The sequence below is a fragment of the Artemia franciscana genome, unplaced genomic scaffold (assembly GCF_032884065.1).
Source record: "Artemia franciscana unplaced genomic scaffold, ASM3288406v1 PGA_scaffold_37, whole genome shotgun sequence".
NCBI lineage: Eukaryota > Metazoa > Arthropoda > Branchiopoda > Anostraca > Artemiidae > Artemia > Artemia franciscana.
The window spans coordinates 176,708-194,082 of record NW_027062675.1 but is presented as its reverse complement, the minus strand read 5'-3'; the positions used below and the strand labels follow the sequence as shown (position 1 = coordinate 194,082).

The following is a 17,375-nucleotide window of genomic DNA, read 5'->3' as shown; positions in this document are numbered from 1 at the left end:
TTTTCATTTATTGAAAAATAAAAACACAAAAAAAAGTATTTTTCAATGGTTAGGGCTGTTATTTGAGCAATATTATTTCACTTTTATTGTTGGATCAGTACTAAAAGTTAACTACATAGGACAAATATAACATCTAGAAGAAAAACAGCACTAAAATAGTTGATATTTCCAATTATAAAAGTAAAATCCAAAGAAATATATGATTTGAAACGATTTTTAACCTTTGAAACGTTTTTTTCGGCGATTTGAAAAACAGCTACTTTAAACGTGAGTCAGAGACCTCTTCAAGAATCGCTGAAAATCCAAATAAAGTCACTACTTTAGCCAGTGACAGCCAAGGAAGGAAGTGATTAATAACTGAATTATCAAGAAAAACCTTACAACAAAAGAGTTGCCACACATGCTTGAGAACTTTCTCAGTAATGACGGTATATAAACACTGTAGATAAATTATAAAAATAAGTTTTTTTTTGTTATGGATGAACTAGCCAATAATATTTTGAGTTGTTCTAGGTCAAGCTGTTGGAGTTCATGTTCAGGAGTTCGACACTATCAAAGATCCAGAAGTGCAAGACTTCAGAAGAAGCATAATGCAAGTATGTACAGGCATTCCTTTCATTTATTATTTTTCGTAAAATTAGAGTTCTGCGAAGCAAAGAAAGAAGCAACGAAATTATGCCAATTTATTTTGGAAAACCATAAAGATCTTGTACAGATTTTGGATAGGGTGGTATCTTCAGACATGTTACTTAGGTCTCTCTTGAGGAGAAATTTTATCCTTTCACACTTATTTATACTTTTATAGAAGTATTTTTCTGTAAAAGAATTGTTCTATACTTTTATATAATTCTATATACTTTTGAATCTATTTCAATACTAAGAAAACGAATTTCTCACTTCCATTTATTTTTTCATCACATGTTTTGCAGTGCAAGGCATATCATGAGCTGGACTTTCACTTGTAGAGAGATTACCCTATTTTAGGTGAAATCACTTCTTTTAGAGGCGCTTACTTTGAATCTAGAGACTTTGGGGCAAAGTAAGAATTCATAGAGGCATTCATGGAAAGTTTAAGATAAGACCTGGTCATGAATTGAGGACTTGTCTTTTGATCCCCTTAAACTGTCTAATTATTTACCTCTCCCAAAATATGACATGCCACAATTTGTGAGATTGCCCGCTCTAGCAGAGAATCGCTCCCTCCAAAAAACATACATAGAATGGACGCAACGTACAATTTGTGATGTCACTAAGCTTCACTAGTCTCAGTTTTTTGAGACGATAAAAAAGGATAAACTTCATCAACTGTCGGCTTCTAGAGAAGAACAAGAGAAGAACAGAGAAGAACAGAATAGAGAAGAACAAGCAGCTTCTAGAGCCTGTACGTGAAGAAGAACTAGACATGACACCCAATTGAACACTTTTTGTATTCTTGTTAGTGTAAAAAAATACTTTATGCTTTCGTTATAGCTTTCAAGTATATGATGCTGCGCTTAGCTTATCACGTAAGATTTGTGGAAATCTAGGATAAGATATTCTTTTTCTTTTTGGGAGAAATCAGACTTTATTCTTTCGTAGAATATACATCACGAAATAACCCAGGACTTAACAAACATGCTGTTCAGCCAAAATGCAGTTTTGAGCATTGCACAGCTTTAACTGAGGAAATTACTGTCAGTGAAAAGTACTCTTAAAAATAATAAAGCATCAGTGACAACGATTAGAAAAAGTACACAAAATACAAATGCAAACAATACACAACTGATGCGTAAGTACATACTAAGTACTGAACTAAGTACAAATACTGAAGTAAGTACTGAAGACTCCCGTGACAAGAGAAATTTCTTCGAATTTCACCCTTGTGTTTTAAAGAAAAGGAAATCGATTTGTCTGGGAGGTTAAGGAGGTCAGTTTTTGTTGTCCAAAAACATTTGCAATGTTTTTTTTTTCAATTAGGTAGAGGAAATAGATATGTTGAATGAACTATGATAAATGTAAAAAAATTGATTTTACTTTCTCACTTTATTGCCAGGATTTTGTTAATCTATGTTTCGTTAATTTCTTTAATTCGTAATTTTCGTTAATTTCGTAAATGTCGTTAATTTTAGTAGCCTACTATTTGCTTCCTGTGCTTTCTTTAATGTATCTTACCTTTGTTTGCTGCTTGTATGTAGAAAATTGTTCCAAATTGCAACAATTATTCATTAGAGTTACAAGTTTCTTAGGACCTAGCCTAAAGTTTTCTGAAAATACGCTGAATTTCCTTAGTTTGAACTCTTAGTCGTGAATATAACAGGGTTGAGATTAGTAATCAGATTTTTTTTTTTTTTTTTTTTTTTTTTTTTTTTTTTTTTTTTTTTTTTTTTTTTTTTTTTTTTTTTTTTTTTTTGATTTCACCGTAGGTAAGGCAAGTAAAACATACCAAAAAACCCTTTGTTAGTTTTTTTCTTTTTACATTGATTTTCCAGTTTCATGGCTAAAGTTAGATGGTGTTCACTGTTTCTTTCTTGAAGATTAAGGTAAAGATCCTTTTTTGTCAATTGTCTATATAAATATTCGTAAATACATATTCCTATACATAATGAAAAAAGAAATTACCAGTGCAACAGCACAAACACAGAAACAAACGCATACCACGCAACCGAACATAAAAAATGTAACTGTAAAAAAATAATAATAAATATTAAATAATATATAAAATATAATAAATAATGAATAGTAAATAATATATAAAGTATAAAATATCTAAGAAAATATAGAAACAAAAAAGAAAGACAGAAGGAGAAAGGAAGACTGTTCTCCTACTTTAATAATATAGATAAGTACTTGAAATGTGAAAACTAGGTACACACTGCTCTTTGTTTTTGCCTGAATCTAGGTACACAATAAGAAAGGCAATTTAGTGATAGGGTTGGTTTTCAGTCATTGATTCAAATTTCAAAAGAGTATAAACACTGACCTGTTCTTTCTTAGTATTACAATCTTAATAATTTGACATTTTTTACAGTTAGATCTTTCACTGTCAGATTTTCAGCAGATTTGTAAAATAGCTCAAATTCCTTCCGCCACCACTTTTTATGGCTGAGGCTCGCTTATCGAAAAAGTTTGCAAAATTAGAATATGTTTCGCTACCTAATAGAACCTCAGATGATACCATACTTGGTAAATAATTTGACTTTAAAAATGGTTTATATAAAATTAAAGTTTAAATGCCATTCAGTAGTGTAATTTTTAATCAGTTACCCTTTTATTTTAACTTGGAAAGGATCTTCTTATTCTAGTTTCAGTGTTTGTTTTAAGGTATTTAATTCCTCTTGCACTAGACTAATAAATTCCGCTAGGAAGTGCTGATCAAATTTTTTTGAAATTTCACCCCATTTTCCTTATTGGTCAAAATTAAAATGTAAGGCGGGTCTAAATAAACCAATGAAATTCATTCTTAGCTAACATAAAAAGAGAATTTTATATTTTTACCGACGGGAAAACAACCCGACGGGTTAATCTGATCAGAATTCATGATAAAAAGAATCTGTAAAAAAAAAAAATTATTTACTTTTTTTCATTCTTGTCAGTGGTCTTTAGATAGATAACGGCAAGAGAATTTTTTCTCTTAAACTTACAATTTCCTCTCGGAAATTTACATATGTTCCAATACTCCCCCCCTCCCAGTACTCATAGCCAGATTTTTCTTGCCAACTAAATGGCCAATGGAAAGTAACAAAAACAGATTCTACTTCTTTTTCTCAAATTTTAGAATAATATTAAATATATTTTCAAGTAAAAAACTACAAATATCATCAACACAACATAATTCATTAATCCATAAAGGCTTTACGTTCTGAAAAGGGGGAAGAATACGAATACTCGTAAAACACTAATAAGAATTAAGTAAAAAATTATAATAATTCAATAAGAGAGAGAGAGAGAGAGAAGGATAGGTATTGTTGAAAATGTTCGTTCATCGACGGCTTTTGATAAGACGAACATCAAAAGTCTGTTAGAATTGGAACCGATGACTATTGGGAGACAAGTTAAAAAGATACAAATTTTCTTCTGAAGTTTATATAAACTGTATAATATTCCCTCTCATGGAATACTTTTCATGTCTATTAAATAGCAGTGGGAGCAGTGAAGCTGTTAAAAGTAGAATAGCTAAGGCTCAGGGTGTTTTTTCAGAGTTAAAAAAAGTTTGGAAGAATAGAAAGATAAGTCTGCAAACCAAGATTAGAATATTGGAAGCTACAGTGATGACAATGGTCAAATATGGCTCTGAAGCATGGGCGCTCCGAAAAGCAGATGAAAATTTACTAGATGTTTTCCAGAGAAATTGCCTACGGATTGTTCTGGGTACCCGGCTGACTGAGCGTATTTCAAACAGTAGGTTGTACGAAAAATGTGGTTCAATCCCGCTTTCTAGGGCTATAATGAAAGAAAGGTTGAGATGGCTAGGCCACGTTCTACGGATGAAGGATGACAGATTACCGAAGATTGTCCTTTTTGGCCAATCGTCTGGGGCTACACGGAAAGCAGGTCGTCCTTGTCCGGGTTGGGAGGATGTCATAAATAAAGATTTAAAGGAAATGGGAACTTCCTAGGAGTGTGTAAAGACGGAGGCTTTAAGTAGATTAGGTTGGAGGAGGAGCGTGCGTAGCTGTGTTGGCCTGAGGCGACTTGGTGCTGCAGTGAGTTATTAGTAGTAGTAGTAGTAGTATTAAATAGCAAATTGGAAGCAAAAAGTGTATATTGTACTTCCTTTGTCGAATCATAGAATAAGGAGAAAATATTGAAAAAAACAAGCAAATATAATTCACTGATACCCATAGAAATTCTATCACCTTATGCCACAAATAATAATCAACACCAGCTCATCAACATTCAATGGTTGTAATAAATAAATAAAAGAGAGCTAATAGAGAATTTTAGATCCATGGCGAGTTTATAATTCAAACAAATAGCCAAAAGATTGTCTGATCGTTTTTTCAACTGATGACCATTAAAACACTAAGTGGAAATGTGCGCTGCTGGAAAACGGTTAGAGTTCGTGATAACGAACTGTAAGTAAGGAGGGGTTCGGGTAAATAGTAATCAAAACTAAAATGACATTTTGATATAAATAGATACATTAAAAAGTCGACTTATGCTCATTTCAAATAAATACGATTTATTAGCCTGAGAAAATTCAACTGATTCCTGAAAAAGGGGAAACCCTTCTGAAAAATCAAGAAGTCTTATTGAAATTCGCAACATCAGATTCAGCGTATCAGAAAACCAGAATCTGATCCTGCATTGATTTCATGCTTCCATCTGCAAAAATATGGAACTTTTTTGCCACAAAAAGGGTCACGGATGCGTGTTTATTTATTTTTTTTTTCTTCCCAGGGTTGATCGCATAGGACCAATGGTCCAAAAAGATCAAAGAGGGTTCATTTGAACAAAAATTAAAAACCCTAATACTCCTTTTAATTGACCAAAAAATAGGAGGGTGCTTAATAATAATTTGTTTTTAACCCATTTTAAATAGCAAGACAAAAATTGAGTAATGAATTACAAAAAGAAAGAGATAAAAATAAATAAATAAATAAAAACAATCACCTAGACAAAAAAAACACGGGATCTTACTAATCCCATTTAAATCAACAGGCTTCGATTTCAGTTACAAAATTGTACTCCACACGGCGTCAACAGAAATAGGTATAACTTGGTGCTTAGATAGACTCTTCGGAATGACATTTGATTACAACTTTGATAATGATCAAAATAAGATCATTTTTTTTTAAATGAATACACAAACATAAATTGGGAAGTGATCAATATCAGTTGAATTTAGAGAGAATGCAGTTGAGGTTTTTTAAGCGTATATTAGGTCTTGATAATAAGTTTAATGGGTTAGTACTAAGAGGGGATATAGGACTAAAGTGTATGAGACAGAGTAGGTTAATTAGTATGGTTAAATATTGGGAAAGGGTATCATCGATGAAAGATAATAGGTTAGTTAAACAAGCATTTTTAATGATGCTTCAAGATAGGAGGAAGGATTCGTGGCCAAATCAGGTGAAGAATATATTAGACCGTGTAGGGCTAGGTAATTGCTGGAATGAGGGAAAGGGGATAGGAGATATAGTAGGGACTGTATCTAGGTTAGTTGCTAGTAGGCTAGAATCTCAGGAAGTTCAGGTTTGGCAAGATGAGAAGGCCACCTCGCCGTCCCTTGGGATATATGCGGAGGTCAAGGAGAACTGGGACGAAGAAATTTATCTAAAAATGGGATTGGCTCCGGATGATTTGAAATGGGTAATGTATGTAAGGGGAAATTTTATGCCTCTTGGAGAACGTAGGAAATATTTAGGGAGAAATAGATTGAGGGATGGTCCTTACAGTTGCCCTATGTGTGGAGAGATGGATGAGTCTTTGCAACATTTTTTAGGGGATTGTAGGGAGTTGAGGGATTTGCGCTTGGAAATATTTGGTATGGAGGTTGGGGGGGAGAGATTGGATATCGGAAATTTTGAGAAGTAGGTGTTGCTTAACTATAAACAATATTGGAAAGTTCGTCCGGGTAGGTATGAGGTATCGTGATGTTTTCTTAAATAATTAGTTTAATGTCTTTTCAGTCTATGTTTGTTGCTGTATATTTTTTCTTTCATTTGTTTTGGGCATGTCACCATGACCCAATTGGGCTTTTCGTGTGAATAAATCTATCTATCTATCATTCTTATGTAACCGGGTTAAACAGAGTCTGGAGAATTAACTAGAGTTAGAGTAGCGTGCAGACATAAAACTTTGCTGGTTATAATTATATATATGTTGAAATAAATAAATAAGAAGAATTCCCACAAATAACCTGTACCTAATACCCGAGATACAATTAACACATCAGGGTTAAAAAAAGAGCATATTTTTTATTTCTATAAGAATTATTGTTTTTTGGTTTTTATTTACTTCTAAAAGAATTTCATAGAAATTTATTTCTTGTGATATAAGTACAATCTAAACGGTCACAAATTAAATACAAAAAGTTTTTTTTTCAATTAAAAGTAAGGAGCATCATTAAAACTTAAAAATAATAGAAACTATGACGTATATGAGGGGGGTTACTACCTCCTTCATAATTTGCTCTTTAAGCTAAAGTAAGGCTCCTTGTCCCAATTCCGATCGACTTCTAAAGCACAAGAGCGGTTTAGAATCAGAAGTTTTTGAAAATTCTAAAAAACTTTAGAGTAAAGAGCGAGGTATTTAGTAGGGGCATCCATACACGTAATAATTCCTGTTTGTTTAAGTTTTAATGATGTTCCTTACTTTTAGTTGAAAAATTTGTTTTTGTATTTAATAAACATTAAATACCCCCCCCCCCCCCAAAAAAAAAACAACAACAAATTACATACTAATCAAACACTAATAATAAACGTTGAATAAAATATATTAATAAATAAAACAAGAGGACGAGGGAGAGAAAAAAGTGAGTTAGTTTCTATTAGGCGTCATTTAAAAAAAAAGGATAAAACTTTCAGATACAAAACTGAAGTGTATAAACTAAAAGAAAAAAAGAAGAGTTCTTAGGATAATAAAAGGAAAAATAGACCGTGTTTTTGTCTGTTTAGAAGTCCTGTAAACATAAGTACATAAAACAAAAATTAAGTTTCGTCAATTTTCCGTTTTTTCAAAGAGATCATCTTTTTTTTTGCTTTCATTTTCGATTGAGCTTCTATGACCTCTGGAAGCTCACGAACGTCCATATTTCGTACGAGTCTTGAGTCAGTATGCTCGGGCAGTAATCAATGTTCCCAAAAGTAGTCCAGTTTTGGCAACATCTTTTTCCAGAATTCTGTGTCACGTTGGACCTCGACAATTTCAAAATCATTTTCGTCAACAAAGGCAATTAGAAAGCAAGTTTCTTTGTCTACGATATTAAGCTGACCCTGTATTTGGTAATAATATTTATGTTCCCTTTTGAGTAGAAGACGGCTTTCAACAGGATCCCACCTAAGGAAAAAACCACTCACTAAATTTCCTTGTGCAGCTTCTTTTATTGTTTTGTCTGCTTGAATATTTGTTATTGTTTTAACTTCAAGAAGTCCAGAGTCACATATCCCGTCAAGAGAAGTTACAAGCCACCGTCTATCTTTATCAGCAAAAAGGCCAAAATCATTCGATCTTTGAACAACTTGGCCCTTTTTACTTTCAGAACACGCGGTTGCAATTGGCTCTCAATCAACTCCGTGATTCATTTGCCAGTTATAATACATTTGTTTCCCTGTTACTATTTCTTTGACAAGCCTTGCCGAAGATGTGGCAGGCCTACGAACACAGATAGAATGGAACCGTGTGCTTGAAATAGTTTCCATTCTTTTAGAAATCCATTTGGGATTATCAGCCTGACCAACCGTAATAACGGGCAACTTCTTGAGCTGGTCAATAGATGGTTTCATTTTTCTCAAATATAATTGTTTGGCAGCCTCAAATTGTGTAGGGAGAAGATCTGGAGTTTGGCCCATATTCTGAATTATTTTTTGGCAATTCGCCTCGGACACTGCTACCATTGCTGATTTAACGTGCCTTGTACCTGCCTCTACGCCTTTCATATGAAGATGGAATCAGACGCCTTGCACGTTGCGCCATTTTTTCCCGCTTAGCAGAATTCTTGATTCTTTTACTTGGGCTTCTGCCAAAAACACTTTTAATGTGTGCGAGTGCCACTTATTCCCAAGAGAATTTGCAAGGGCTGCTGCTGTCACGCGCACTCTATGGGAATTTCGCTTGGAACGGCAAACCTGTTTGTGACCTAAGAATTTGACGACAATTCTCATAAAGTCTCTGCTATATTTGTGGTGACCTCGATCAATAGGCTGGGGGCTTTGCGAATGACTTCTTGAAGCTTGTCGTTGACTGCTTCTCCAACTATTGTAGGAACTCTTGACAGTTTCCCTTCAACATTGCCTGATTTGCTGCACCCAGAAGAACATTTATTGTGGTCCCCAAATACATGAGACGGCACATTTCTTAGTAGATTTTTTAAATTATCTACAGAACCCCCATCTTCTTGGCCCTTTTTTATTGTACCACGAAGATTTTTAGTAAGACTTGATATGCAGCTCTTTGTCAAGATTTTGGAGAATTGGTATTTATTTTTGGTGAGGCTAAATAAATCCCCAGTAAAATTCTTAGTAACATGGTTAGAACATTCATTCTTCACAATTTCCTTTCCATAGGTCACGCGCTCTATAAGGCGTTGATGTACACTAGAATCTCCATCACCAATAAATTCTAGATATCGTAGCCCATGAATTAAGATACTAAGCACAAAATCCTCTACCATCATATCCTGCTCCATTCCTGAAGAAGACCTGTTCCAGTTGAGGTAGCAAAAGTGATCTAGAGGGGGCACTTTTTAGTTCTGGCACAAGAGTAAATGTACCAATATTTATTCCTAGAACTCACAAATAAAACTTTTTTGGTATAATAGTCAAAAATTATGGTATGGCCAGCTTTCGCATTGTAGTCGTGCCCTTTCGTCCTTTTATCCCACCCGGCGTCCAAAATAACTCTAGTATACGGTATACCATCTTCTGAAATTCTGCCATCAGATATAGCCAGGTCTCGAGCTTCCTTGCCATTTACCTGAATAACATTGTCCAAATCTTCTTTCCAATTCTGAAAAAGGATCTAATATAAACAACACAAATCAGATAAGTTAAATATAATATATATCTAACTAAAAAGACAGTTTATATGGAGACTAATTGTGAGAAAAGGGAAAAAAATGAAATCAAGAATAAACAAGAACTCAAAATTTATGCGGAATTTACTCTAATAGGGGTTTTAATAGGGAGGGGGGCTCAAAGGAAGCCCCCCCCCTCGTAGAGAGAGGTTTCCAAAAAGAGGTGGCACATTTCTTAACATTATTTGGAAAAATGACAAGAAATTAATTTTTTTAAATCAGTTTTTGAAACCGAAAATATGGAGCAACATTAAAGTTTAAGATGAACAAAATTAATCCTTAATATAATCCTTATATTAGGCTTGCTCCTCAAGCTAAGTTTAACTTGTTGTCCCAATTCTTGAGAACGTATCCTAAAACATAAGGGGTGTTTATTCTAATAAGAAGCTTTTTTTAACTAAAAATCATTAGCATGAACAGCAAGGAATTATTCTTATCGTTTTATGTCCCTCCCTTTCAGTAAAAAACTTTAATTCCTAAATCCCTTTTTATTTAATTCCTAATTGGATTGACCTTCAACAAGATAGACTCAATAATACAATTACTACGTTCATAACTGTAAAAAAAATATAGAAGGAAATTAACTTACCTTCGGAACTGTCCCGACTTTTTCCTTTTATTCAGCGCTGCTGCTTTCTTGTTACCCATTATCTTTTAAAAGTTCTTAACAATAGTTGACACGGCCGAAAAAGATACACAAAAGTTATTCTGCGTACACCCAATCGTATTTGTTCTCTCCCCAAAACCCCCCACTGCATTGAATCTCCTGACGATAAACCGGAATTCAGCACCTGTCTGCCCTCTGAGATAATTTGAATATTCTTGATTTTGTGTTTTTTATAGAACTTGAAACTGCTTTTTTAAAGACAAATTTAAGCAATATTGTAATTTTAACCTCGTAAGTAAATAAATCAGAAAGTGCTGAATGCAACGGTGTATATATTTTTTTTTTATTTTGATCGAAGATAAAGAAATGCAAGATTTTTAAAGAGACCCTATTTTTTCAAAGAACTTGCAGGGTTTTTGCATGATTATAAGAAATGATGAAAAAGAAAAAAAAAATTGAAATAGACATTTTCAAGAACACAGTCTTCGCTATCGAATGGCATCTCTATCTTGATCTTGCGGTGAAGTACAAAGAAATACAAGGTTCCAGAAATTTTTACATGGGAAATCGAAACAGGAATGATAAGGCTTAAGGTTTGATTATTATGTTATCCTCTGGACTTTTCTCTGTAATTTTTTATTATACAGCAGGAGACAGCTGAGGCCTCGACCGAAGTATTTGCATAGTTCTGTTCAAATATCCTCATATATTTCTCTGTAATTATCCTCGATCTCTTCTCATGATTTTTCAGTTTTTTCGTGATAAGCCAGTGCGGTTTCAGAAATTATTTACTTCTTTTAGGTTTGTCAAAAAGCATTTGATGAAAGGGAAAAAGCCGGGAGACGGTCGCAAGCTTTATACGCCTTCCCTCCGGATACGGAAGCTAGTCCTGACCTTCCACGTGGTTTAGATAAAAAGCTTGATAAAGGTAAGCGTTGTTATCCCTACCTAGCCGCTGATGAGTGCAAATATAATGATCAGATGGTGGACACCCCCCCCCCACACACACCTCGTATTTTCCCGAAAGGCATCTGATAGAAATTTTGAGATGGCCATTTGTTGTCGAAGAAACTTCGAAAACGGCTCATTTGATTGGAAATTGAAAGAGCCAGTGCTCTTTTTAATGGTCGAAAGTTATTGGATGGTAACTAAAACCCCTCCCACGCCTGCCATTTCCCTAAAATCATCCAAAGAAAATTTTGAGATAACTATTTGGTTCTGAAAGGTCTCGTCTTTGAGAATGACAACCCCCCACAGCCATCTGGGCAAGGGTTGTAAGTTATACCCTGGGGGCATAGAAGTTATATGTAGAAAGGGTAAATCGTATAACCTTTGGAGAGGGTACTTTAGACTGGTAATCGAAAGTTCTAGTGCTCTTGTTAAGATTCAGAGTGATTTGAGGGTGGATACCCCCCCCCCACACATACACCTCGTGTTTTCCTAAAATGTATCTTATTTTGATTTTGCGATGGCCATTTGTTGTCGTAGAAACTTCAAAAACAGCTCACTCGATTGGAAATTGAAAGGAAAGGAAATTGAAAGGAAAATTGAAATTGAAAGGCCTTTTTTAGTAGTCGTAAGTGATTGGAGGGCAACCAACCCCCCTCCCATGTCTACCATTTATTTGAAATAACTATTTTGTTTAATGCAGTTGAAAAGTCTGGAAATTATGCCTTTGAGAATGAAAAACCTCCCCCCTCCACAGCCCTCAGGGTAAGAGCTGTAAGTTATGCCCTGGGGGCATATAAGGTACATATGGAAAGGGTGATTGTATACACTTTGGAGGGGGCTCATTGGATTGGTAAACAGAACTTCTAATGCTCTTTTTAAGACTCAGAGTGATCGGAGGGTGGATACCCCCCACCACACCTCTTATTTTCCCGAAATATATCTAATAGAAATTTTGAGATGGTCATTTGTTGTCGTAGAATCTTCGAAAACAGCTCATTCGATTGGAAATTGATAGGGCCAGTGTACTTCTTATTAGTAGAAAGTGATTGGAGGGAAACTACAGTCGATTGGAAATTGAAAGGGCTAGTGCCATTTTTATTAGTCAAAAGTGATTGGAGGGCAACAAGCCCCCCCCCCACCACACCCATCAATTCCCAAAACGTATCTAATCAACATTGTGAGACAGCCATTTTGTTCAGTGCAGTTGGAAGGTCTGGAAATTATGTCTTTGACAACCCCCATACTTTCTCAAGACCAGAACATAATTTATACTTTACTGGAAAAAAAAACAAAAAACAATAGCTGATGATTGTCATTTTAGAATACATGTACTGATATGTTGTTCTTAAAGGTTTAATAATTTTTAATTTATTGAACACAGAAAAGTTTTTTAATTTATACATGAAACACAGAAAAGGGTAAACTTTTTTTTTTTTACCTTTTTCTTAAGTACAAGAAGTAGGTTAGTATGTTGAGCATAGGCTAGTTTAAGAACGAATGGAAACAAGTATGATCATTAGCCTAGATCCAGTTAGCTCGAATTTCAAACTCGATTCCAACCTTCCTGATCCAAACTTATTTGAACTTAAGAAAAGGTTTTAACCCTTTTTTGAATCCTCAAATTGCAATAGTTTTGCTGTTAAGAAGAGTAAATACTTGTTTTACAACTTCAGTAAACAAATATACCAATTAGACTGGTGCTTATCTTACCCGGGAGCGCACATGCTTGAAAATCTTGTTTTTCACTATAGGGCAATTTTTTTTAAACCTGTCCCTACTTACTACTCCTACTGGGTTTTCTTTTCGCTACGGGGTAAGATTTGTTTGTTTAGAAAGCACAAAATTTTGTAACATGCACATAATAATTCCAACCAGTACTTTACTGTCGGGTATCATCTTGTTTTCTTAACCTTTTTTAAATGAAGTTTTTTTTATGAACTTCTTGAAATTGTTTATTTTATTATTTATATAAAGCTTTTTTCATGCACTTACGTTAGTGAAAATGAAATCTGATTGTTTGAATTAAATTTTAGAAAATGTGGAAAAATTTGTTATTCTGCTTTTATTTAAGATGAACCTCGATATGCAGTTAGGTAGTGTGCGGTAATATTGGAACCTAAATTTGAAAAAAAACCGAAAACTGGCTAAAATAAAAATATATATATATATATATATATATATATATATATATATATATATATATATATATATATATATATATATATATATATATATATATATATACTAGCTGTTGGGGTGGCGCTTCGTGCCACCCCAACACCTAGTTGGTGGGGCGCTTCGCGCCCCCCCAAGCCTCCCCGCGCGTAAGTCGTTAATATATATATATATATATATATATATATATATATATGTATATATATATATATATATATTTATATATATATATATATATATATATATATATATATATATATATATATATATATATATATATATATATATATATATATATATATATATATAGATCACTTCGAAGACCACACTGCCTTTCCATGACGAAAGTAAAACAGTTCAAAGTAGGGATGATACCTTTTTAGTTTTACTGCTGATGATGAACACTGTATATGTGTTCGAAATATCTAGTTAAATAATTTTATATCCATTCACTATCAATAAAAAGGTATCATCCCTATTTTTAACTGTTTTACTTATATATATATATATATATATATATATATATATATATATATATATATATATATATATATATCTATATATATATATATTATATATATATATATATATATATATAGGAAGGGGATGGGAATAATTGTCGCTGTATAATATATCCTTGATACTTCGTCATTTAAAGGCCACTTTTTATAATTATAACCTTTATAATTTTGAAATAGTCAATGCCTTAGTTTCCAGGCCTATATTGAACTATTTTCAAAACGTAACTCCTTTTAGGCTGCCTAATTATCAATGTGAGGATCATGAACTCATCACCGGATGACCCATCTCGTCGCACTGCAATACGGGTTCATTGGAGTGAAAAACCTGAAGATCTTGTTGAAAAAACACTCGCAAAACAGAACAAGGCCAGAATGTCTCCTGATCATGGCATTGTCGACTCTCTGAGATTCAATTATGTTCTCAAAGTTTATGGTTTTGACGAGTATCTTCTATCCTCTTGTCCTTTATCACAGTATAGGGTAAGTATATTTAAATGCAGAGGTTGACACTCACCCAACTTCCTTCTCTCTGTTTTTGTCAGCCTTTAATTCACCTCCCTCTGTTTTCAATAAAAGAAAACACTTTCCAAAACATTCACTGTTGCCATGCTTGTTTACCTACATTTTAATAATAAGATATCTTATTAAGTTTTACTATCAACAACCTATTCCCGAACGAATTTTTTTTTCTTCTTGTATTATCACATTGTCTGTTTCCTGAGATCATGAACCAAAATTCTAGATTATGTTTAAGCAATTATCTGAATAAGCTCCTAAATAATATAGGGAAAGGACTCCCCTTTTTAGAGGCTCAGGCAAGGCTAGGAAATCAGACTCTTAAGAGCTTTTTAAAGAAAACAAGATAGTTTTTTTTTAGCAAATGCTAACTGTTACTGAGTTGCAGTTAAGCTTGAGAACACATGTTTAGCTTGAGCTTATGTTTACAGGATATGTTTATGTTCAGTTTGAACGTAGCATTTTAAAATGAGAACGTTACTGAATAGACATTTATCTGGAAAAAAAGAAGCATGAATGCTAACTCCTTTTTTTTAAGGAGCTGTTCTTTAGCTGCTCTTAGGAGCTGTTGAATTTCTTTAGCCTAATAATTTTCTATGATACCGCAAAAAACGCATTTCTATGGTTTTTATGGAACCGGTTAATTCGAAAAAATAGAAAAAATGAAGTATTTTTAACTTACGAACGGTTGATCAGATCTTAACGAAATTTGATGTTTGGAAAGATATCGTGTCTCAGAGCTCTTATTTTAAATCCCGACCGGATCTGGTGACATTGGGGGGGAGCAGTTGGGAGGGGGAACCTGAAATCTTGGAAAACACTTAGAGTGGAGGGATAGGGATGGAACTTGGTGGGAAAAATAAGCACAAGTCCTAGATACATGATTGACATAACCAGAGCAGATCCGCTCTCTTTGGGTAGTTGGGGGGGGGGGGGGTAATTCTGCAAAATTAGAAAAAATGAGATATTTTTAACTTACGAACCGGTGATCGGATCTCAATGAAATTTGATATTTAGAAGGATATCGTGTCTCAAAGCTCTTATTTTAAATCCCGACCGGATCCGGTGACATTGGGGGGAGTTTGGGATGGGGGAACCTAAAATCATGGAAAACGCTTAGATTGGAGGGATCTGGATGAATCTTGCTGGGAAGAATAAGCAGAAGTCTTAGATACGTGATTGACATAATTGGAACGGATCCGCTCTATTGGGGGGGAGGAGGTTTAATTCTGAAAAACTAGAAAAATGACGTATTTTTAACTTACGAAGGAGTGATCAGATCTTCATGAAACTTCATATTTAGAAGGACCTCGTAACTGAGATCTCTTATTTTAAATTTCAACCGGATCCAGCGCCATTGGGAGGATGGGCAGTTGGAGGGGGACCGGAGATATTAGAAAATACTTAAAGCGGAGAGATCAGAATGAAACTGGATGGGAAGAATAAAGACAAGTCTAAGATACGTGACTGACATAACCGGACCGGATCCGCTTTCTTTGGTGCAGTTGGGGGGGGGGGATAATTCGGAAAAATGAGGTATTTGTAACTGACGAAAGGGTGGCCAGATCTTAATAAAATTTGATGTTTAGAAGGATCTTGTGCTTTAAAGCTCTTATTTTAAATTCCGACCGGATCCTGTAACATTGGGGGGAGTTGGAGGGCGAAACCAGAATTCTTGGAAAACGTGAAAATTGGAGTATTTTTACCTTACGAATAAGTGATCGGATCTTAATGAAACTTGATATATAGAAGGATCTTATTGTCTCAGATGCTCCATTTTGACTCGAATTAGATCCAGAGACACAGGGGGTTGGAGGAGGGAAACAGAAATCTTGGAAAATGCTTAGAGTGGAGAGATCGGGATGAAACTTGATAGGAAGAATAAGCACAGGTTCTAGATACGTGATTGACTTAATTTGAACGGATCAGTTCTCTTTGGAGGAGCTAGAGGGTATTAATTTGGAAAAATTAGAAAAAATGAGGTATTTTTAACTTAAGAACGGATGACCGGATCTTAATGAAATTTGATATTGATAAGGAATTTATGTCTCAGAGCTCTTATTTCAAATCTCGACCAGATCTGCTGACATTGGGAGGAGTTGGAGGGGGAAATCGGAAATCTTGGAAAACGCTTAGAGTGGAGGAATCGGGATGAAACTTGGTGGATAGAATAAGCAAATGTCCTAGATACGTGATTGAAGTAACCGTACTGGATTCGCTCTCTTTGGGGGAGTTGGGGGGAGGGGTTCAGTGATTTGGCGAGTTTGGTGCTTCTGGACGTGCTAGGACGATGAAAATTGGTAGGCGTGTCAGGGACCTGCACGAATTGACATGATAGTTGTTTTCCCAGATTCGACCATCTGGGGGGCTAAAGGAAGAGGAAAAATTAGAAAAAAATGAGGTATTTATAACTTACGAGTGGGTGATTGGATCTTAATTAATTTTGATATTTAGAAGGACATCGTGACTCAGAGCTCTTATTTTAAGGCTCTGATTTTCCTTTTAAATCAATCTATTGATTCTTAGAATTTTGTTAGAGCTCATACCATATGAGCTCTTGGCTCTTAGCTCTTCTTGCCTCGTCAGAAGTGCCATATGAGCTCTTAGCTCTTTTTTTTTACGATTTCATGGTGACTGACCGCTATAAAAATAGGATCCGACAAGATCTAGGCAATTTTTTCGTCAAGGTCTTCAACCTACGTGGGTTTTAAGAGACTAGTTTTCAGTGATAACCGTCCACTGGAAACCATTCTGAATGGAGTTGCAACGTCATGCAAAGCTAATTTTCAAGTAGACATTGCTGACATCTTATGTATATAATCGGACCTTACCGTTGATTCCTCGCCTTCTATTCCTTTGCTGTTTTCCCGATTCATGCTTTAGATTCTAT

General features: G+C 34.6%; 1 protein-coding gene across 1 annotated transcript in view; it reads left to right on the top strand.

Moving 5' to 3' along the window:
• The window catches only part of LOC136041761 (phosphatidylinositol 4,5-bisphosphate 3-kinase catalytic subunit alpha isoform-like), a 47,416-nt gene extending 30,564 nt beyond the window's left edge, over nt 1–16,852 (top strand). The window contains exons 3-5 of the mRNA XM_065726519.1: nt 514–596; nt 11,124–11,250; nt 14,205–16,852. Of these exons, the coding sequence (XP_065582591.1) occupies nt 514–596; nt 11,124–11,250; nt 14,205–14,476 (482 nt within the window). The 3' untranslated portion in view covers nt 14,477–16,852. The remainder of the gene's footprint in view (nt 1–513; nt 597–11,123; nt 11,251–14,204) is intronic.
• The last annotated feature ends 523 nt before the right edge of the window (nt 16,853–17,375 follow it).